We start from the raw sequence: 22,006 nt of genomic DNA on the forward strand, positions 1-22,006 counted from the left end.
TAAGTAGCTATATACTAGTATTATTGATAATAAGTATTATAAATTCAAGGTTTAACATTTATAATACTAATTTACCTAGCCTATATCTTAATATATAAAATAGGTAGAGATATTTAACTAATATGATTAGAATTTTTAAGTAAGATATAGTAGATTTATATATTCTTATACTTAGTAAAAAATTCTTTAAGCTTAGAATAATATTTTAAAATTTCCCTTAAGAAAAGTTTCTATTATAGAATTTTAACCCTTAATTATACTATATTTACTAAAGTAATACTTTTAAATCTCTTTTAGATATAATTATATACTTTTAATAAGTATAAATATTAATTTCCTAGATTTTTTAAATAAGTATATATAAGCGAAAATATATTTTTCTAATGTTAAGGAATACTAGTAAGTTACTAGTATCTACTAACATTTTAAAGCTTTTAGTTTTAAACTTCTATATTATAACTATTATTATATTTAAACCTTTATAAAAAATTAGATGGCTATAATTATACTTAACATAGTTTATATATATTTTCTTTTCTTAGTAAGTATAGTAGTTAGTTTAATATAGAATTTCGAAAAACGGCGTTTTTGGTGTAAATGGGGTGCCCAAATGTGGGGGGTGCCCAGAAGTGGGTGTGGGACGTTACGACCTCGTATCTCAACCTGTTTTTTTTTTTTTTTTTTTTTGGTGCCCCATCAATCGTGGCCAATGTCTTGAAAGATTCATTAATAAGATGGTATGGAAGTCACAGAACGCCAAGTCAGGTCATGATCATAGACCACGATGAACATTGCGTCATGCTCTCAGTGCTACTGGATAAGCCTGTCTGAAGTTATTTTGACCAGCCATTCTAGGTCTTGACGTTGCATTATGATCAGTATAGTTTGTTCACTGTACACGGGGTTACATGAGGTGGGACGGGTGATAAGGGCAATGGATTGTCTTCACCGCGGGATATGCTATGCGCCACAGCTCACTATCATGGCATGCGCGTGGCACCTTGAAACATGGTTTCTTTATTGCAGTGAAATATAAACTCCATGGAATGAGCACGGAATTGGAACCAAGCAGGATTTATATCGTGTATAGTCTACAGGACGAGACTTCCAGATACCTGAGTGAAAATTTTCCCTACTCTGATCGGCGATGCTCAGACGAGAGTTCTGTGGCATTGTTACCAGTGCCAGCCGCATTCGTGCAGGGTACCTCGAACACACCTTGGACAGAAAGATCCTGCGAGGCATTTCTATATGCCGGAACCTGGGAGGACATAGGACTTAGTTCTCCAGTTTCATGTTCATACGCCCTTGAGTGCTGGGAATATGCATTGTCCGGGGGTGCGACGTCCGGCGAATGTGTGGATGGATAATTACCCCTGTACCCGTTACTAACAGGCTTGTAAACATATTGTGATGACTCTGCCGAACTGACTGGCGTTTGAATCGCTTCTGGTGTATGCGGCAGATTCTGACCGGGTGTTCCGACATGACCCGAGTTGTCTCTGTTTCTCTTGTTCCGCCCGTGCATCCAAACAATGGCGAAGATACTCAGTCCGATGACGACAAGTCCACCGATAACACCGCCGACAATTGGACCAATGGGTAGGCCTGGCGGGGGTTCTGGTGTTGGCGTGGGGGTAGCTGTTGGGGTTTCTACAGAAGAGATGGTGATGGGAGGGCTTGATGATGGTTGGCTGATACTGGTAGTGGGTGATGATGTTGTAGCGCTCGTATCGCCCATAGACCAAGCTCCCCTCCAAAGAGAATTACCACAATACCAAGCAGTGAGAGTTCGGACAAAGTCGCTTGTCACTGTTTTGAGGGCAGTCACACACAAGCTATTTCTACTGTTGAAGTTACTGCCTCAGAGGCATGTTAGCTATGCTTGCAGTTTCAGAAATACCAAATCTTAGACAAACCAGCAAACTGTCCCCGGGCCTGGCTCCCGACTTCCGGTACATAGGGAGTGGGAAGCTGAATAACAAGTTGAGGAAAGCCTCGAATCTTTGTAGCCACAATCGAAGAATCTACCACTGGTGACACAGGACTGGCCAGGACTGCAGTACATCGGCCTCTCGGTGCCTAAATGATGTTGATTTTTTAGCTTTCCAGTTGAACAGGGGACGTCATACTTCCTAGCCAAAACCCGCAGGTTGCAACGTCCCTCTTGATGGCTATCGCCGCGAACTGTGGATCAGGAGGGTGCGTTGGCGCTGGCATCCAAGGTGCAATCCCTCCATCGTAACCTGGAAGTAGGACATTTTTCTTGGTCAAAGTAGATTCAAATTTATTGATCTGGCCAGCACTGGTCAAGATGAAGAGACCTGCGAGGGGTAGGTAGGTGATAATGGGTACCATGGCAATGGCAAAATCAAAGAGACGTAAGAACATATGTAGAATGAACGGAAGTTTCCGTGGAGCACAATTTTCGAACTATCTCATATGTCTTGAGTAACATTCGACAGACGATTAGATAAATACCACTCGAAGTTTGCTGTATTGTAAAGAGGCATTCGCCAGGGTGACTGAGGGTAAAAGCTGAAATCATGGCCTGCGCGTGAAAAAACAAAGTTATTTAAAGGCACTGCCAAGAACTGCAAGGCTATCTCTGGGAAGACCTAGACCGAGATTTGTGATCGAGATGTTTGCGGTCAAGCTTGCTTGTGCCTGTTTAATCGTCCAAAAAATGATTGATTTTGCTAGACGTTCAAGGTGCATCCAATGCTGGTGCATTTTCAAGGAGCCAAGCATGGGCTGAAATGTAAGAAAGCAGATGGTGGAACGTGATGCTCTTGGCAAACCTCAGCCTGAAGGACTGAAATGGAATATGGAGCAGTGCAATTCCGAAAACGGTCGCTGCCGGCAGCTTGTGAAAAAACATATCATCGTCCTCAAATAGGTAATAACCACATCAAGCGTATATCGGAGGTAAATCACTTTATCCTTTCTGAAAGTAAAGTACGAATTTACCTGGAACACACTTAAAATGACTAGTTGCAGAGAGGGCGCGAGTGCTGCTACTTAAGGTTGTGGTATCACCCTTCAACATACTAAGCCGTCTTGGCACTTCTAGACACCTGTTGTGGGTGATTTTCACTTGAATATACACGGGAACTTAGCAAGTGGTTTCAGCAATTCTACCTCAGATAGATAAAAATGCAAGGTAAAAGCAGGAGTTACAATGCTCAAATTGTAAAGATAACGTCTGGTGAATTAAATATCATCAAATCTGTAAGCACTCAATAGCTACTTTACCTGATATACTGATTTTTAGAAAAGCTATTCAGACAGCTTGGCTGTTTAACACAAGGGGACCTGACCATGAAAAAAGGGAACTGCCCCTTCCTGAACATATCACATACTAACACTAGGTTCCAGTCTTAATGATTTGTTCTGCGTCTTTAGACGGCCTGCCTATAAGTTATTTTTAAATGCTGAAAATGGCGAAAGGCACATAAATGCTCTGACGCCTGAAAGGATCATGCCCAAAACCTGCTGTAAAATCAAACCCTCATGTCACGTCAAGACTGCACTAAATTCCTCCTTCACATCCATTGAGACGCTCATTCGCGCACCATAGTGAATGGAATCGGGGGACTTCTGTAACAGACTTGCTACGATGCAGTAAGAGACTTCTGTCGATAAAAACTTCAATAACGTAGCCTAGGCCCCAAATTGGTACGTATTGATAACTGGGTGCAGAGAAATAACTATTCAAATTGATGGCAACTACCAGGGTTATATGTACTCGCCGACAGAGCTGCAGATCAAACACTCAAGTATAGAATCACCGAAGATTGAAATCGCCGCTGCAAAAGGAACTTCTATTTTACCATTCACTTCTTGAGGTCGGACCCTTTCTATCTGGAAAAGTACGATACGTAGCTGGCTATTTCCCCCATGCTGCTCTGAAATATATCACAGATGCGTTCACCAAAGTTTAGAGATTCATCACTGCATAAATAACCTAGAATGACATGACAACGAATAAGACGTAATAAATTGTCCGAAGGCAAAAAGAGTCTAAGACATCACCTCCCAACGTCTTTCACAACTGAGTTAATGTCTTGTGGTGCTTCATTGCGCTAGTTTCCACGCCACCCGGGGTTCTTCTTCTCAGCTGCCAAGCAAAGCCAATTGTTCAGCTCTAAACCTACACAATCTTTACAGCAATGGCTTGGTTTGAACTGCACCCGGATTTCCTTTTTGGTGATGTTCCGGAGTGTTAAATCACTTCAGCTCGAATGGCGTAAATATACAGTGCAGGCAGAACACGCCATTTGCATCTGCAGAGCTGCTTTCATAGCTTGGCCTCATCAAGGTCTATTATGCATGTAATGCAAGACTCCCGGATGCAACTATTCTCAGCGCCACTTTTCCCAAGGTTGAAAAGCTGAGTGTTCTTTGATATGAACGTTATTTCGCCTCACAAATGGCCCCCACATACCACCTACCAGTTTGGAGACTATCGCCAATAGATAATATGCAGGGTTCTGATGTAACTTTTATCTTTCTATGCAATGGAATTTGAGCGAGCAAAAGCCTAGTGGTGTATGACTCGAATCCAAACTACCGGGAGAGGAATCTTACATTCCGTGCTCGCAGAGGAGTTAATTCAGTAGTCATTTGTACTGTCTCTACAAAGAGACTTGGTACTCCCAAATTCTCGACTGCTTCAACTAGAAACAAAACATCTTGTTTCTGAGTGGGCGAGCGGAGTGAGTCCGTCACAGGATTACGCGGCCGAGATGCGGCCGAGGCGCCGCAGAGTGGGACCGGAGGTCCGGAGGTTCGGAGTCATCACGGCATCTCCTTAGCAACTGTCCACGTATCACGGACAAAATACTCGCTCTCCTCGACAACCTTATAACCTCTCCAACCACGAGAATCATCATCAACGCAAGACACGTCGGCATATACCCCCCGTGTTTTGATGACCACCTCGCTACCAACCACCCCGTTCACCATCGCGCCCATCAGCACGAAGCCCGCATCCGCACCAGGCAGCTTGAGCCTGCCAGCGCGCGGCCCAAGACCCACGACAGCTCCTGATCGGACTTGGCAAAGATAGCCGCGACCCATGTCCAGGCTACCTTGAGTGCCTTGATGCGCGGCAGGGGCGCCTGGTTGTAGAGCAGGTCGTCTGGCCCCTCGCTCAGAGGGATGATGATCTCCAGCGAGACGACACGTAGGCCTGCTGGCGCTTCGGACACCGGCTTAACAGCGAATACGAGCTGCGTGCATGCCGTTCGCGACCGCGCCGGGATCGACTCGTCCGGGTACTGTAGCGAGACGACGCGCTTCCTGAACCACGATTTGCCCGTTCGCCAGCCCGAATCGGAGCCGGCGCCGGGTTTCAGAAGCGTTGATTGCGTACGCGGGTCGTGCAGCCTAATTGCGCAGTCCTGGAAGTGCCTAATCTTCGACGTCAGGGGTTTCAAGATGCTTGAACAGCTGTCTCTGCACATCGCTCCTGACGTTGAAGGGGATCTCGAGGCTATGGCCGCGGTCTGCAAGCTGTATTGCCAGGTATACCGACGCTGATTCCGCCGCAAGCTTCTTGAATCCCCCACCGGGCCACTGTTCGCCAGTCGATTCCATGAGGCTGACAATCGCACTCGGCGAGAGCATGCCCGTGTCCCAGCTCCATGGGCAGCCTTTTTCACCTCGCTTCCACGTCACGTCAACGATGGTGTTTTTTGTACTGGGTTCGGAGCCTTCTGGGCTCTTCAGGAATGGTCCTAGCTGAATATCGAACTCCATCGAGTCGGCCTTGATGCCCTTGATGGCGAAACGTTGCTGATGAGGCGGCAGTTTGATGTCCACTTTGAAATCCTCGAGTCTCTGTTCCGTAGTTCGTTTGAACAGGCAAACAATCAAGTCCCCGTGACTGGCTTGTCGCATCACAGTCGGGTTAACGGCTGAGCCAAGATCGCACTTAGCGGTGACATTGAGATCTGGGAAGGACTCGACAAGCTGGCTCTTGATCACGATTCCTGCCGCGGCGATCTTCGCTCGCTCCGGCCCGGCAAGAAGAATGTACTTGTTGATGGCGATCCTGGTTTCATTACGAACGGGATCGTCTGAGCCTCCAAACGTGTTGCCGATGCTGAGGGCTCCATCAACCAGGGCGTCGACCCAAATATCGTCAACGACAAACATGGAAATACTCTCTGCTGTAATGGCCGAAGTGTTTGGGAACATGTTCATCGCTGGGACAAGACTCAATGACAGCAGGTTCTGGAGAACCCATTTGATGACGACCCCCAAGGCTGGCACCTCGATGTCAGTAGACTGGCCTAAGTTGGCCTCTGCAGAATGGGCAAGTTTCTTGACCATTTCATGCACCCAATTTCGCGTCTGATACGCGAGATGGCGTCGCAGTTTTGCCTCGGTCATGGTGACGGACGGCTCACCAGTCATCTCCGGGCAGACGACCTCCTTTGCGGGTGACTGTCGCCACCGAATGGGCCTCTTTTCCGGCATGCCCTCCAGCTTCTGGGCCAGCGACCCTTCAAACAGCTTATCCAGCCTGCCGAGGACGGAGTCAATCTGTGCGTCGCTACCCTGGATCACATTAGGCTGTCCTACCTCCCGTGCCCTCATCATGGCGTGCGCCGTTAGTTCTTTCCGAAGCCGCAAGACAGCGTGAGAGAATTTGGCGTCGCGGCCCGCAAGAGAGCGGCCCAGGTCCCACGCGACACTGTAACTCACATCGGCTATCTTGGTCTGGGCATCGACAACCTGCATATCTGTGCCGTACATGCTCGGCTTGATGACGGGGATCCTTCCGCTGCCACTGCCCTGCTGCGATCTCGGCTTGGGTATGAGCGGGCCGCGGAACAGGGCCATGGACGCCTCCCCCGCGATATCTCGATGGCGTACGACAGCGTAGCCTGAGTCAAGCCATGAGCGCATCCATGTCTCGGCCTCGTTGGGCGAGTGACCTGGCGATAGATCGGGCAGAGGTACGACTAGCGGCCGTATGTTCAGTTTTTCGAACAGGTCGCTGGAGTCGCCCGTCGGGGCGTGAATATCCCAGATATAAGTCCACGAAAATAGGGAGACTAAGGGTACTACACTCGCGGCGTTATCGCCTGTTTTCGCATCGGAGATGATGTGACGTATGTGCTCGAGTGAAACCAAATGTGCGTAGACTTCCAGAGGTTCTTGCAATGGTTGCTGCTGTGTGTGCTGCTGCTCGCCGGATACCGCTTCAACTGCCGGGGCTGCCCAAGGTCTGATTCGGTGACCGAGCAGCATGCTAACCTTTATTTTAGAGTGTCCCGGGTCGTCAGTATCTTCTGTGTCGGTAACATGGGCCAGATAGGGGTATCGTTGCAGGTTGGCACTGGCATCTCCTTCCACAACCCCTTCTTGTGCTGTAAAGTATTCCTTGAACACGGGTTGTTTGACGAAAATGAAGTTTGCCATATTCTTCTCTGATTCCCCATCTGCTGCTGAGGGGCTTACTGCACCTTCAACTTCGAGTGGGAAGGGCTTGGCCATTGAATATTTCGTCGCGTAGGTGTTAACCGTAACAACAGGCAAGTTGATTGCCATTGTAGCGGATGGTTTGGCGACAACGCCGCTGACCGTCAGCACGTCGTCTTCTGGGACATGAAGCTCGTCGGCTGTGAAGACCAGCAGGGCCAGCCATGGCACTGGTGTGCCGCCGTTGGCTTGCTGTTGCTCCGTTGGCAGATTTTGCACGGGTCGCTCCCATGGCAGCGACCCGTTGAGAACGAAATGAGGTAGGGTGTTGGCGCTGACCGTCCGCAGATGCGGCGGGTAGAAGGAATGAACCAGCACGGGCGGTAGGGGGCTATATGGCGAGACTTTTTGGATCTGAGTGCGCTGTGCCGTGTCCAGAGCGAGACTACCGTGTCCTTGAGCTGCAATGTTCTGGTTGATTTTGATATCGCACAGTCCAGGTAGCATCGACGGCACTTCACACGCATAAGAATTGCCTCTAGCTGGAGTTACAATCGCGGCCGAGGCGACATTCGTCTCTTCTGTTTTTGAAACCATTTTGAATGATGAACTTACCTTAGTCGCTGCGATGTACGTGTGTATGCAACAGAGAGCTGTCTACCTACTTATCGGGAGGGCGGTGCTGTGCAATTCAAGATGAGAAGATACGTGTTCGACAGTGATGCAACCTCAGCTTTCTTGTCAGTCAGTCAAGTCTTTGACCGGGACAGTGACAGTGAAGCAGTCTCTATCTTCAAGCTTACCGAAAGAATGGTCGGGAGCACCCGAGGTTAAGGTTTCCCAGCACCCACAACGGAATTGCAACAACAGATCCCACGCCTATTGGAACCATTTCTCGTGGGGGGTCTCGATACACGGTATCGCCACCTATGGCCGGCCTGTGACAGGGATACTCAGGTACTTGTCAGGGTTCTAGCGATAGTGCGTTGTCAGCCCCCTTGCACCCTGCAGAACCAGAGCCATTTTCGACTAGGTCGGCCTGAACAAGACGAGCTGAATGCCCGAAAATGCAATGTTCGTCTCAAAACGGCTTCGGCCAACCGTCTATTGCCTTGTGGACTATTCTGGCCACATACATGGCAGCACATACTGAGCGTTAGGTCAGCGAGAGAGTTGTGGAGAGCTGACTTTCTCCGTTTGGCTGGCTGAAGAGCTCAAAAGCAGCACTTTGAGCGGCATTTATTGGCGACGTGTCATGGCAAGCATCTCTCGCGATGGCAGTATTCAATCCGTCGACATCGGGCTAGAGGTCAACGTCGGGCTCCTCGTCCCTCGTGGGAAGCAAGCTGGCTTCGAGATGAAGTTTTCGCGACGGCCCGGGATGCACAAGTTTGACTGTGATTTCATGGGCAACCAGACTGACGAGACTGTCATGGCCCTGTTCAAACAAAAGGGGATGATCTACGATTGAGTACGAGCGCTAGGACAACTTGGAGCTCCTAGTACCGTCGGCACCGTTCATGTTGCTGCGGTATACGAACCGTGACAGGCCTTTGACCAACAAGAAGATTCCATATGGTGTTCCAACCAAGATCACCGACATCGGGCTCTATGTAACGAACCAGGGGCTCTCTTTTCGGAGTAATCTACGGTCTCTGCTCGGCGGGCTTGCCATCGAGGAAGCATCGTAAGGGAGCAATGATGGCAAGTATATGCCGGTGCTCAAGCTTACCTGCATCGGTATTGAATTTTCCTTGAATATTGACTACTCTTCCAAGCTGACCAAGGTCTCACGAAGGCTTGGGGGGTTGTCGGCCTAGAGCCACGCTACAGCAACGACACCAGATTGTCTTCTTCAGAGGCGCGGCCCAGCTTCGTGCGAAATTCCAATGCGGTATGATCAAGGCTGTTAGTTGGTCTCTCGAGACCCAGCACTTCCAACATCCGCATAACGTCTCTTTACTCGCTTTTTTCTAGCGGAGTGGAGCGGCATGCTCCCATGGGTATACTTAACAGCATAGTCCTGAACAACATCTTGTTAGAATACACATACGCTGGTGCCAACGCTTCGACTGTCTCATTCTCTGCGAGTGCCACTATTGGCGGGTTGACTGTCGAAACAAAATTCTTCTGCAGCAGTGCATCGTAGTGGAACTTCGAAGCTGAGCTAGTCCCAGCCAACAAAGTTGGCGCTGTCTGGCGGACCACGGAAAGTGACCTTGTTCCAGGCGAATCGTAATCTGCTGGGCGCCGACGTTGCCAATCTGTTACCCGACTTAATCAAGGAACGGAACTTACATATGATACCTCCAGCGCCGGCAAGGACAAGCTGGGCATCAGTTGACGTCGTATCCACACAGAAAAAGCCAACACATTGGTCCTAAACAAGCAGGCCATTGTCGCTATTAGCGCGAGGACATGATATCAATAGCGACGCTTAAATTAAGTAATTTATTAATAGTACCTCTAGGATATCAAACGCCATGAATAAGTTATAAAAGGTGGTGACGGGAGCCGGGTAGGAACGGAAAGAAAGAGAGTAGAGACAATGCATGAGGCGGCAGAGCATGCCGATGAAGTAATCCCCAACAATCACCTCGCAAATGCTGAAACGCTTGCCGACGGTTTTTCCTTCGTTGTCATCGCAAAGACCTGGCTATGAAATCGAGGACATAATCGGCAAGCTCTTCCCATCCTGGTTGGAAGATCATGCCATGGGACCGGCCAGGGAACATTTTGTATTCCACGACTGCAGAGGCCTCATTATCATACGCCTCGAAGTTCTTACGAACAGTACTCGCGGGTACCACATGATCTTTGGAGGCTGACAAGAGCAGCAGCGGAGCTCTATCGGCCTTCTTGAAATCAACGTACGTTGGCGCTGAATGCCCACCCGCAACATGGACTGTCAATTGCCAGAGCACCCGCGCGACCCCCGGTATGCTGTAACGTTTCCAGTATTCCCGACTTTCATCGGACCTTGTATTGTTGGCAAAACACCAATGGAAATGATGTTCGGATATTGGGATAGTTTTCTCCTTGTTGTACCCATGTTTGAGAATAGGAAATGCGGCCTTGAGCGTGTTCAAAGGAAGAGTAATGATACCAGCTGGCTGTGCAGGACATATTGCAACACCAGCTGCACCAAGTCCCCGTGAGAGCAATATTTGTACAAAGAGACCGCCGAACGAATGGCCAATAATTATTGGTGGCGACAAAAGCTTGTTGATAAAGGCTTCATAGTAGTTCACGATTTCTTCAATATCTCTGTTGGCTAGCGATCTGGGATCTGCGCGGACTTCTTCGGGGGAGCGGCCGTTGATTCCGGGCCACTCGGGAGCGTGCACTTCGTAGCCCAAAAGCTCAAAATACGGTATCCAGTATTCCCAATACTTGGCGGTCACCCACAGGCCGTGTATCAGGAGGATCGGCGGCTTGGAAGGTTCCATGAATTATTCTTTAAGATGGGGATTTTTTAAGATTGGCATGTTAGATTTCGTTTTGCCAAGGAAGTTATTGGAGATATATGAATGACGGGATCGTTTCGATTCCAAAGCATTGGTACTTGATGGCCTTACATGACTGAAGTCAATGGCGTCACGCTGACCTCATCACTTGAGGCTTGGCTATTGTAGCGTTCATAGACTACGTTAGCCAACGGCCATAACGCACCGGGAATGCACATTTTTATTAGGATCATTGAATCCTTCTTTGCCACAATGTATCCACAACATAAGGTATGTTGCGCTAGCAATCTGACATCCATCGGACCACCTGCAATCTTCCATTAAACGAGGTTGCCCAGCTCAAGATCCAAGTCAACAATGTACATTGCTACAATTGGCCGGAAATCTGCGGGCAATTGCTAAAAGGTAACTAGAATAAGGTACTACGGAATGAAATTTGCTGGTATGGTCCATGAGTGCCCTATCATTACTTTAATACAAAAGAGCTTTTGAGTAGTAAAGTAATGAAAGCGTGTGGAAAGTCCATTGGTTCCGACTCATTAAGAACCAAGTTCAAAACTGGCGGATTGTTTCTAAATTAGGTAGAAGATGAGTGTCCCGTGCCTGTTATTTAAACAGTGTGCACAGTACCCAGACATTGTTGGTTGCAACAGAATGGGTATGGTCAACTCTCGTTGGCTTCTAATACTATATTTAAGGCTGTCGCTTCCTGATTACCAAGCGGTAAGAACCCTAGTGTCTGGCACACTGTTGACCGCATTGCCTGGTTTGGCACCAAAACGCTAAAATCTCAAGGATAATTCTATGTCTGGATAACGGATATCTATCGAGAATCGGTGGGTTGACAGCGAATGACCGTTGCTCTTCAGATTGTGGCCCGATGGAGGAAGGTCTTGGTGACAGAAAGAGAATAGCCAGGGCGTTGGTTGATCAAGATGTTCTACCTGCTACCATTTGCCAACACTTACTCATGATACCCAAATACCAAAACTCCAATAGTAGCCAGTTCTTTACATGGGGAGAAAAACATGTTGAGAGTACAAATAAAAGCGTGAACCTTGGTTGAGGGAAAACCCACCAGTGAGGCCATACCCAAGCGGGGACAGCCGCGGCACCAACAAAATTTTGAGCTTGTTGATTTGAAATCAAAATTGCATTTGGAGTAAAGACTCCAAGAAACTCTCCAAGAAGCTGAATCATGATGGGGTAATTTAAATCATGCGTTTTCAGGAGTATTTGCCTGGATTCACAAGTATGTGCCTGATTTCGAGTTGGCAGGCCTCGCCCCACTTTGGCTCGATCAGAAAGCTTCTTCCTACATCTCACGATGAGCTGCATAGTGGGCTGGCGAGTCAACGACCGTGCAATAAATTTCGCGCTGTTCAAATGGACCAAGTAAGTTTCAGTTAGCGTTATGAGCCTGTGGGAGTCCGGTGTTACGGCCCAACCAGTTGGTGCCTGGCCGGCGTAGCTATATAGTGCAGAACAGGGGATAATGATGCCGGAGTCATCATTACCGAAGCTTTTGCTTTGTGCCACAGTTGGTTGCCCTGACCTGCTCGTAACAATAAAATTCGGCGATAGGATACTACTAGAGTCTATAGAGACTACTAAAGTACTAACGCTATTTAGAAGCGTTAAATTTTACGTTATTAAGACTAATACTCCCTTCCTTATATGCCTAGGAGATATGGACTAATTAAAGGTCTATTTTAACAACGTTACGAATACCCTTATCTAAGGAAATAAAGTCGTACCTATTATTCGCAAATAAGGCTACCTATGGTTATTACTCGATAAGGAGAAACTACTCGCCTAGAACTACCTTATAGACGCTAAATTACGACGGGTTTACCATCGCTTTAGATACCTATCTATTTAACGATTATATAAGATGCTTTAGAAGGCTAGCTACCTAGTTGAAATTATAGCAATTAAGCAACTATCGAAAGTCTGCTATCGATACTAAATGCATATACTAACGCTATTACGGTTTAAATTTACGTTACGAGACGATTACGAATTTAACTATAAGGTTATCGCCGACGTAATATACCTTAAGGGTAATAGACCGGTTCTCTACGTCGTCGATACTGCTACGGCGTTTAACGCTACCTGGTTCCTTAAGGATATTTCTGCGAAAGCTACTTAGGAAGCCTTACGCCTCTGCTAGATAGATATATATCAAGGACCCCTAGACTAGCTAGTTACCGACGTTAGAATAAACTTCTGCTTAATAGAATTCCGAAACGTAGCGAGAGGAATAGTAATTAAAATCAAGGAAATTCTTATAAAAGCTTATAATAATATTAAGAAAGTTAAACGATACTATATACCTTTAAGAAAAGCGTACGAAATTATCAAAGCAGAAGACCTAATAATTATGCTAGAATCAGTACTTTAAATAATAGTTAAAACAGTTAACAATATTGCTAGCCTAAACGGAATAGTACTAACACTCTTAGTATTCGGCTTATACCTACGAATTACTAACGATTTGCTACTATCTCTTAAAGTTATAAGGCAGGCGAAAGCGATTAAGAAGGCGATAAGCAAAGTATACGAACTTTACGCAAGGCGATAGGTAGTAGAAGCTATCGCTACCCGTAATAGCCTTAATATAAGGCTAATTATTAATTTACTACTATAGTTATAAGTATAAGTATAGCGCGAAAAGAAAGGCTAGACTAGACTGTTTACTTTAGTAGTTATAAATAGCGAAACTTATACTATCGATACGCTACGTAGTCCGAAGACCTTCCGGTCTACTATAGTCAAACTATACTACGAAGATCCCGATTAACTACCTAATTCTATCGCTGCGCTAGAAGAAGAAGAACCCGAAGCTAAGATACCGTAGCAAGAAGTAGTACGCGACGAAATTATCGTCGCTAGCGGAGGTAGTAAACCGGACGAACCGCAAGAGGCACCGGAGCTACCGAGAAGACGCCTAGGTAGACCCCGGAAGAGACTACTACTAATCGCCTACTTTATAAAGGAATTTAACGATAACCTGGATTATTAATAAATATTCCTATCGATTAAAAAGTAAGTAGACGAAGAATTAATAATTAAATTACGACGAGAAGGTATTATTACTATACTAGGCAAACCGTTCGAATAGTTAACTAAATAAGAGATTAATAGCCTTATCGCTAGAAGAGTATTTAAATTTACTTAGTTTAATAAGAGAAGGTATTAGAATATATGTTAGAAGTATAAGTATATTATACTTCTATTTTACTTATTTATCCTATTTAGTCTTATCTAAGACTTAGTAGGACTTACAAAAGTAACTAGCTAAGAATGGCTGCTTGCTAGTTTAAACATATGATATTCAGATCCCTATGGAATACTCTCTTTAACCTTATCTAAAAGTCTATTTAGTTAAAGAAGATTCTAGTCTGATTTATAAGCTGCTTTATAAGCTAGTTGACGTATATACTTACGTATACTAAACCTAGCTTATAGCTTCCTATATTAGCTATTATAGGCGACGTTATACTACTATATAACTAGCCTAATTCTCTCCCTTAGCTAGCTATTAGTTCCTCAACCAACTCAGCTTCAATATAAGCCTATACATTCTTTACTATTAAAGCCCTACTTCATAAGTACAAGTTCCCTTACTCTAATACCCTGTTATAAGGATATCGTACTATCTACGAGATTCCTACCTACCGTTCCAACAATATATAAATCTTCCGATCTCGTATTATTAACAAAGTTAAGGGTAAAATAACTAAACCTTACGAGAAATTAAGACTTATAATATAAGGTTATGCCGACGATAGTAAGAAGGCTATATTAACCTAATTGCTAACGATTTAGCAAGCAAGTTAATAGCTAATTCTATTAATTACCTTATTACTTCTACGAGAAGGGAAATAACTATAGCTTCGAGATATTATATAAGCCTACGTTTAATCCTCTATAAGGCTTAATTATACTATTCTCGCCTACCTACTAAAGCAAATTTAAGACTAGTACCTAAAAGGGACTATTATAAAGGTTGTAAAGCCTTTATATAGAATCGTAAAAGCTAGAACCTACTAGTAGGTAATGTATTATAAGTATTATAGAGAAAATCTCTAGATAGTTACTTCTTCGTACGATCTATGCTTATTAATCTTATCTACCGAAAATCTATACTTTAGCTATATCGGTATATAAACCGACGATACCTTCGGTTTATTAGATAAGGCGTTTTTATAATTAGAAGACAAATAGTTAGAAAAAGCAGCTTTTATAGCAAAAGCGAAGAATATCCTTATAATTAACAAACCCTTCTAATTTAATAGAGGGATAATCGCGCTGTTAACTGATAATTCGATTAATTTAAGGCAAAAAGGATAAGCTAAGAAGTTACGATATATTAAGACTACTAAACCTAACCTAAAATAGTAATATATCGAACAACGCGCTAGAGGGGCGTATATCGCGTTAATTTGCTAACCCGAGGCTTGTTTCGATTTATCTACTACTACCTAATACCAAGACCCCTCGCTAGAAGTAATAAAAGCACTAAATCAACGGATTCGATAGTAAATAAAATCGCCTAACTAAGGAATAACGTTTATCCTACTTAACCTTATAATAGCTAAGCTATTCGTTTTCGTTAATAAGTCGTTTACTAATAACTATGACCTTTCCTCTTAATTAGGGTTTCTAATTATCTTAGCTAACGATACTTCTTCTAATAGTAATAATAGAGAATTTACGATTTACGGTAACCTTGTTTATTATAGCTTTATAAAGAGTAAATAAGTTACCTATAGCGTATTAGCGTTAAAGATCTACGGGATAGTCGCTGGCGTCGATATAGCCTACGCCTTCGCTATAACCCTAGTAATAATTACTAACTACTTTAACTTACTAACGATTTAGATAGTTATCTATATCGATTCTTATTCGCTATACGAGTATCTCGTAAAGCTAGGTACTATTAAAGAAAAGCGACTTATAATCGATATCATAACGTTAAGATAATCGTACGAAAGACGAGAACTATAAGAAATTTGTTAGATTAACGGCAAAGACAACCCTGCTGATGCCTTCACGAAAAGCAAACCAAATCGAGCCTTCGAGAGATTCGTTAATAGCAACACGATAACGATACGTATAGAGGGATAGGTAATAAGACCGTAACTACGGGAGAAAGTAGGGATAGGAGGCTGAATTAACGAGGAGACGGAACTATATAAGGATAACGTATTCCAACCGCTTCAATACTATAAAAAGAGAGTTTCTAGTGTTGCGATAGTTAGAATACGGAGTCGTGTGGCACTTCCAGCCACACGCCCGCCAGGCTGAGAGGCCCAAGCCTCCCAGACCCACGTGACAGGCCAAGGGGGAATATCCCCACCTTCTAGTCAACAACACCACTTTCAACTATCATGATGTTACGGCCAGCTAACTGACAGTGGGTTTGTGTTAACAGTAAGCCAGGGATTGACAACAGTAACAGTCGTTCTGGGGTCTGGTCGATTGAATCGTAGATCTTCAAAGGTCTTGGTGATCAGTCAAGGCCTCAACAAGAGTCGTAGAGTAGTCGTCACTTAGGTATAGCTGAAAGTACCGGTTAGGGTAATCACAAAGTTGATTGCTGAAGAGCTATGGAAGTCTGTCCTCGAGCCCGGCTCGAGTCCATCCTATATACAAGTCCTGAACGGTCCTCCTTATCTTGGCTATGTTGGATATTTGACATATCCAACATATCCGGGGATCGGTTGGATATTTGACATATCCAACATATCCGGGGATCGGTTGGATATCTGACATATCCAACATATTCAGCCCGGGTTGTCCCTACCCCGCGTTATCCCCGAGGCCACGTGACTTGTCCATAGTTCTTCCGTTCCGAGGATCCCTGGTTACACCTGTCGGCTGGGTTACATATGCCCTGCGTTAGCCGCCGGGATCCAGGCGGGGTCGTGTTGGCGACCATGTCCAACGGGTCGTAACACATGAACCATCGATTAGAACCAATTTACTGTTATTTGTTATTGACGAACGGAATTCCGTTTCACCCCCTGTGAAACCTACATCTAAATTATATCACCAGAGTACAAGCTTGCTTGGGTGATGGTCAATTATAATACATACTCTTGAGATTTTAAAAGCTGGTTCCATCGTTCTCGTGCCGCGAATCAAGCTGAAATCTCTGATTTTTGGACCTTATTTTGCCAGTTAACCTGCGATTTCTGAATTAAAAGGAGGCGGCCAGCGTCCTTGAAACATCGTAACAACTCCGTGTCACGAGTGGGAATTGGACCTGTTCTTGAGCAAGTATGAATGCATGCCCTTTAGTGAAAGGCCATATAGTAACTTGTCGACGGACCCATAGATTCATCAAAGTTGACTACTTGTCTAAGGTTGTTGGAACAAACTACCCAACTAAAGCGTGACTGCATTTATTTGAGTTGAATTGTGGCAAGCGCAGCTACCATCTTTGATGAAACTATCAGATTCTAACACAGGCGAAATTGGCGTGAACTAAGTCCAAAGCCTTCTAGGTATCCATTTCGGATATGCTCCGAAGCTCCAATAGTATTTACTTTGTAACAGTAGCATGTGTTTAAGGTCGCAACCTGTCTCGCGCTGCATACTTAAATGTTTATTCAAGCGATATTTAACATCTAACAATTCCCTTTGACAGAGGACAAGCCCTATATGTAGTTCTCCTACGCTTTCTTGATCCCAAGTGATTGCCTCATTTGTTATACATCGTGCATCATTGCACGGGAAAAGAAAAAAAAGGACAGCATTGAAATTTAACAATCTCTCCATCGGCCGGCTCTTCAAAATCCATGTGGTTCGATTAAGGCTTCTAGTCTTATCAGTAACTGCAAATATACTTATGACGGTACCAACTTACAATTTCATCAATAAGGGTAAGTGTCAAGCCTGAAAGGCTTGCCATAATAGTCAGGCAGGGTGCATGCCGATGTCGCGTTCAGCACAAAACAGCTGACTGAGCGTGGTGTGCTGGGTTCGCTAGCAAGACAATATTTTCGCTTGATATTGCCGCTGTTTGTGATTTTTAATGATGGGATGGTGAGGTCTATGGAGCCTGGCTTGATGGACGCCGTGTACTTGTTCTTCGTGCTGTCGAATTCTACCGCAGTGGAGTATTCTTTCACTGTGTCATCTGTGATTATGTCGCTTTGGCATCTTGCGTCCTGGGCAAAAGTTGCCAAGGGAAGGCTCAATAGCATGCTCAGGGTTGAAAAAGTAGAAAACTGCATTTTTTCCCTCGTTTTTGCGGTTGAGATTTGGAGTCCGAATGTAGGATTCAGGCAGAACTAAGAGAAGGATTACTTATAAGAATACCGAGGGACGCTTAACTGTCTTAAATAGAACTCTGTTATAATTGATTGGGTAACGTCCCACACCCACTTCTGGGCACCCCCCACATTTGGGCACCCCATTTACACCAAAAACGCCGTTTTTCGAAATTCTATATTAAACTAAATACTTTACTTATTAAAGAGAATAAATATATGTTAAATGGATTAAGACTTAATTATAATACTTAAGTAGCTATATACTAGTATTATTGATAATAAGTATTATAAATTCAAGGTTTAACATTTATAATACTAATTTACCTAGCCTATATCTTAATATATAAAATAGGTAGAGATATTTAACTAATATGATTAGAATTTTTAAGTAAGATATAGTAGATTTATATATTCTTATACTTAGTAAAAAATTCTTTAAGCTTAGAATAATATTTTAAAATTTCCCTTAAGAAAAGTTTCTATTATAGAATTTTAACCCTTAATTATACTATATTTACTAAAGTAATACTTTTAAATCTCTTTTAGATATAATTATATACTTTTAATAAGTATAAATATTAATTTCCTAGATTTTTTAAATAAGTATATATAAGCGAAAATATATTTTTCTAATGTTAAGGAATACTAGTAAGTTACTAGTATCTACTAACATTTTAAAGCTTTTAGTTTTAAACTTCTATATTATAACTATTATTATATTTAAACCTTTATAAAAAATTAGATGGCTATAATTATACTTAACATAGTTTATATATATTTTCTTTTCTTAGTAAGTATAGTAGTTAGTTTAATATAGAATTTCGAAAAACGGCGTTTTTGGTGTAAATGGGGTGCCCAAATGTGGGGGGTGCCCAGAAGTGGGTGTGGGACGTTATGGTAAAGTCATTTTACTGTTGCTCCTTAAAGCCATTTAAGCAATGACTCGGATGTAGATCGTCTCAGCCGTGTATGCCTTGTATTAATTTCTGTAGAACCAATGTAATTAATCCCGTGGGTTCCGTAGGAACCCACACTTTGGGGATGTAGAAGAGAGCTTGCGCGAGGGAAATCCCCCATGTTGCGATTATGACGCACGATCAATTTAAGTGAGTCTTATAGCATGGGAAACTATGCCTCTGCGTAAACCTTTCCCAGTCGTTGTGAGGCTTAGACACATGCCGCTCCATTTTTCGCCGATCGCAGCGCTTCGCAGCCCACTAGCAAACTCAATTTCTCGAGATCGTAACCCCTGCATCCCTTAGGTAAAATGTAGATTTCCCTAGAGTCGCAGCGCCTACAGTCAGTTGTGTGTATTCATAATCTAATAGGTAGGAATTGTAGACTCTACTGTATAGCAAACTCAATTCCTGGGATCCGTACTTGGTCGTGCCTAATGGGAGCACATCTACCACAAATCTCGACGCTAATCACACGTTTCCGTGCTATTCTACATTACATTATATTTCGGGCGCTTGTCTGCTTTGACTCAACCTCCAAAGACGCGAGGACAAACGCCGATTCTCCCAGTAAGCTGTTGGGGACCAAGGGTTGCTTGGTGTAATACTCGTAGCTGGCCGTAGAGTTCAAGCTGCATACTGACACTGTCTTGTCATAACCAATCGTGCCGTTTCCTGAATTGGTAACAAAGTTCTTGACTGTGTAATCGTAGGCTCGTAGTGCAACCTTGGTGAAGTCGACCGTTGACTCTGACAAAACTCCCAATCTCACGCCTTTGAGAAGTGAAAATATGAACAAGGCCGTGCTAGAGCTCTCAAGATAGTTGCCGCTGCGGCCCGGGAAAGTCGTGAGTTGCCACCACACTCCGGCCTGAGGGTCAACATAATTGACCAGAGAAGTTGAGAGTTGCGCTGTGACGTTCTGCAGTTGTCCACAAACTGCCTTTGCTTCGTCTTTTTCAGCGGAGCAATCCAGAGCTTCCCAGGTTTGTACAAGTCCGGCCAAGAACCAGCCCAGCGAGCGGCCCCAGACGTATGGGCTGGCGCCAGTTTCTCCGTTCGCCCACACGGCTTTGCGCGAAAAATCATAGCCGTGAGCAACCAAGGAGGTGTTCTTTTGGAAACAATGGTCATAGAGCAAAGACACCTGCAAACTAATGTCTGTGTAATTAGGATGGGGTTGAGACGCCATAAAGGGCAGCACCGAGAAAATTCCGTCCAGGTAGCTCCATTGAGGATACACGTAGTACCATAAGCCACCGTCAGGGTTTCGAGTCTGCAGGGAAAGCGAGGTGTTGAGGGCATCGAAGGCCGACGCTGCTACAGTCGATACGGAGACGATTCCTGCCGTGGATGCTTTTTCAATAGAGCTTGCGACCGAGAAACGATCTAGTGGACGAGTCGCGGCATAAGTGGCGTTAGTCAGAGTTGGCGAGGCCGCGTCGAGAACAGCTCCAAGGAAGGCTGCATAATCGCCCTGTACATCTGGGTACTGGCGAACTGTTGCTTCAAGCGCAATAGCGAGAACGCCGCTCTCCAGAGTACTGCTTGCTGCTCCTGAAGAAGCGATGCCTTGGTTCCGCGACTTGATGCTGTCTAGCATGCGTGTAGAATATCGGCAGTTTTCGCATGATGCAAGGGTAGCAAGCCCGCCTAGGGCAACCAGCCAAGGTGTTTGCAGATACATCGTACAGACAGGCACAGCGAGTGAGCGGAAATCAATCGTGCAGATGCCGTACAGACTTGCGATGCCGATGCCGCTGGGTACTACCGCCTATTTAAATCAGGGATAAGTTGCAAGGTGACATTGGCGAAGCCTGCTGTCTATGCGTGGGGCATTCGGAAAGCCCCTCTACTGTCAATCGCTTCTCATTTCCAGATGCTGTAATTGACTTGCCGATACTGCCGAAAGATTACGAACTCCTCGGGCTGACACCCGGCCATTGAAAACCCCGAATACTAGTACATGGATGGGTTTGAGCAGACTTGTCTCAGTGAAGTATTTTCCCTCCAGTCACCCCGCTCATTGCTGGCCGCAAACAGTCAATACTGAATGGACCAAGACGTTTAAGAATAGCCATGAATCAAACATGATTTAAGTCATGAGGGTCATTCCTGATGTGATTATTTGGGCTGACACCAACGGACCTTTTCTACTCACATGTCTCGTGTCAGGATCTTTCACGGACTTTAGCGCGGCGAATATTGCCGAGTTGGGGTCAAAGAGTTGTTAAAGTTCGACCGCGAAAGATTGGGATCAACTTCCAGCAATGCAATCACAGAGCCGAAGGTCATTTCTCCACTTTACCTTGATTCAGGTATTTCTCGAATTCTCAATCGATGGCTCTTCAGGGTCAGCCACTGCTAGACTGAACTCTGAAGGCCTGTCGAGTGGTTAGTGACTGTTCGAAACCACTTGAAATACTCCTTGTCATATTTTTTGCTCAAGATCTCTGGGAAAGGAAGCAAGCGCCTTAACGCAGTTCAAGTGCAGTCCATAGAACAAGACTTCATCATACAAATGAACAATCGTTCAGGTACTAGAAAACAAGAGCGGAGGACCAAGGGTACAACGCAATCCACGATCTAACCTCAGCTACCGGACGTACTGAAACTGTTAACTACCAAAGTCGGCCTCTGAAATGGACATTTACTAGGGGGGGCACGGTCAAAAGGTCAGCCAACCAGGGTACGCGACCAAGTCAGGGCTACCCTGCAGAACTTTTTCAGAGTACTGTACCATGATAGTCAGTGGAGAGGGTGTTGATTTGTCAAATGTCAAGCTTCCGGCGTGAGGGTTTGGATGTGTTTATTGCCACGACTGTGTTGGTCATCTGAATCCAATCGTCCAAACAAATTCTCT

At 44.8% G+C, this 22,006-nt stretch overlaps 5 protein-coding genes across 5 annotated transcripts; 1 reads left to right on the top strand and 4 right to left on the bottom strand.

Annotated features, from left to right (window-relative positions):
• Nucleotides 1–4,976: 4,976 nt before the first annotated feature.
• Nucleotides 4,977–8,031, bottom strand: CTRU02_209477 (uncharacterized protein; the record flags this gene model as incomplete). Its single annotated transcript, XM_036726685.1, has 2 exons — nucleotides 4,977–5,420; nucleotides 5,479–8,031. 2 exons carry the CDS (start codon nucleotides 8,029–8,031, stop codon nucleotides 4,977–4,979), a joined length of 2,997 nt encoding a protein of 998 aa, XP_036581394.1.
• A 658-nt stretch (nucleotides 8,032–8,689) lies between these two features.
• On the top strand, nucleotides 8,690–8,905 carry CTRU02_209478 (uncharacterized protein; the record flags this gene model as incomplete). The annotated part of the gene is made up of 1 exon (XM_036726684.1): nucleotides 8,690–8,905. The coding sequence occupies one exon, from the start codon at nucleotides 8,690–8,692 to the stop codon at nucleotides 8,903–8,905; it is 216 nt and encodes a 71-aa protein (XP_036581393.1).
• A 1,168-nt stretch (nucleotides 8,906–10,073) lies between these two features.
• Nucleotides 10,074–10,883, bottom strand: CTRU02_209479 (arylesterase-like protein; the record flags this gene model as incomplete). The annotated part of the gene is made up of 1 exon (XM_036726683.1): nucleotides 10,074–10,883. One exon carries the CDS (start codon nucleotides 10,881–10,883, stop codon nucleotides 10,074–10,076), a length of 810 nt encoding a protein of 269 aa, XP_036581392.1.
• Nucleotides 10,884–17,785: 6,902 nt separating this feature from the next.
• CTRU02_209480 (uncharacterized protein) lies at nucleotides 17,786–18,148 on the bottom strand (the record flags this gene model as incomplete). Its single annotated transcript, XM_036726682.1, has 1 exon — nucleotides 17,786–18,148. One exon carries the CDS (start codon nucleotides 18,146–18,148, stop codon nucleotides 17,786–17,788), a length of 363 nt encoding a protein of 120 aa, XP_036581391.1.
• A 1,491-nt stretch (nucleotides 18,149–19,639) lies between these two features.
• Nucleotides 19,640–20,830, bottom strand: CTRU02_209481 (glycosyl hydrolase family 88; the record flags this gene model as incomplete). Its single annotated transcript, XM_036726681.1, has 1 exon — nucleotides 19,640–20,830. The coding sequence occupies one exon, from the start codon at nucleotides 20,828–20,830 to the stop codon at nucleotides 19,640–19,642; it is 1,191 nt and encodes a 396-aa protein (XP_036581390.1).
• Nucleotides 20,831–22,006: the final 1,176 nt, after the last annotated feature.

The sequence above is a fragment of the Colletotrichum truncatum genome (assembly GCF_014235925.2).
Source record: "Colletotrichum truncatum strain CMES1059 chromosome Unknown Contig_0006, whole genome shotgun sequence".
In the NCBI taxonomy this organism is placed as follows: domain Eukaryota; kingdom Fungi; phylum Ascomycota; class Sordariomycetes; order Glomerellales; family Glomerellaceae; genus Colletotrichum; species Colletotrichum truncatum.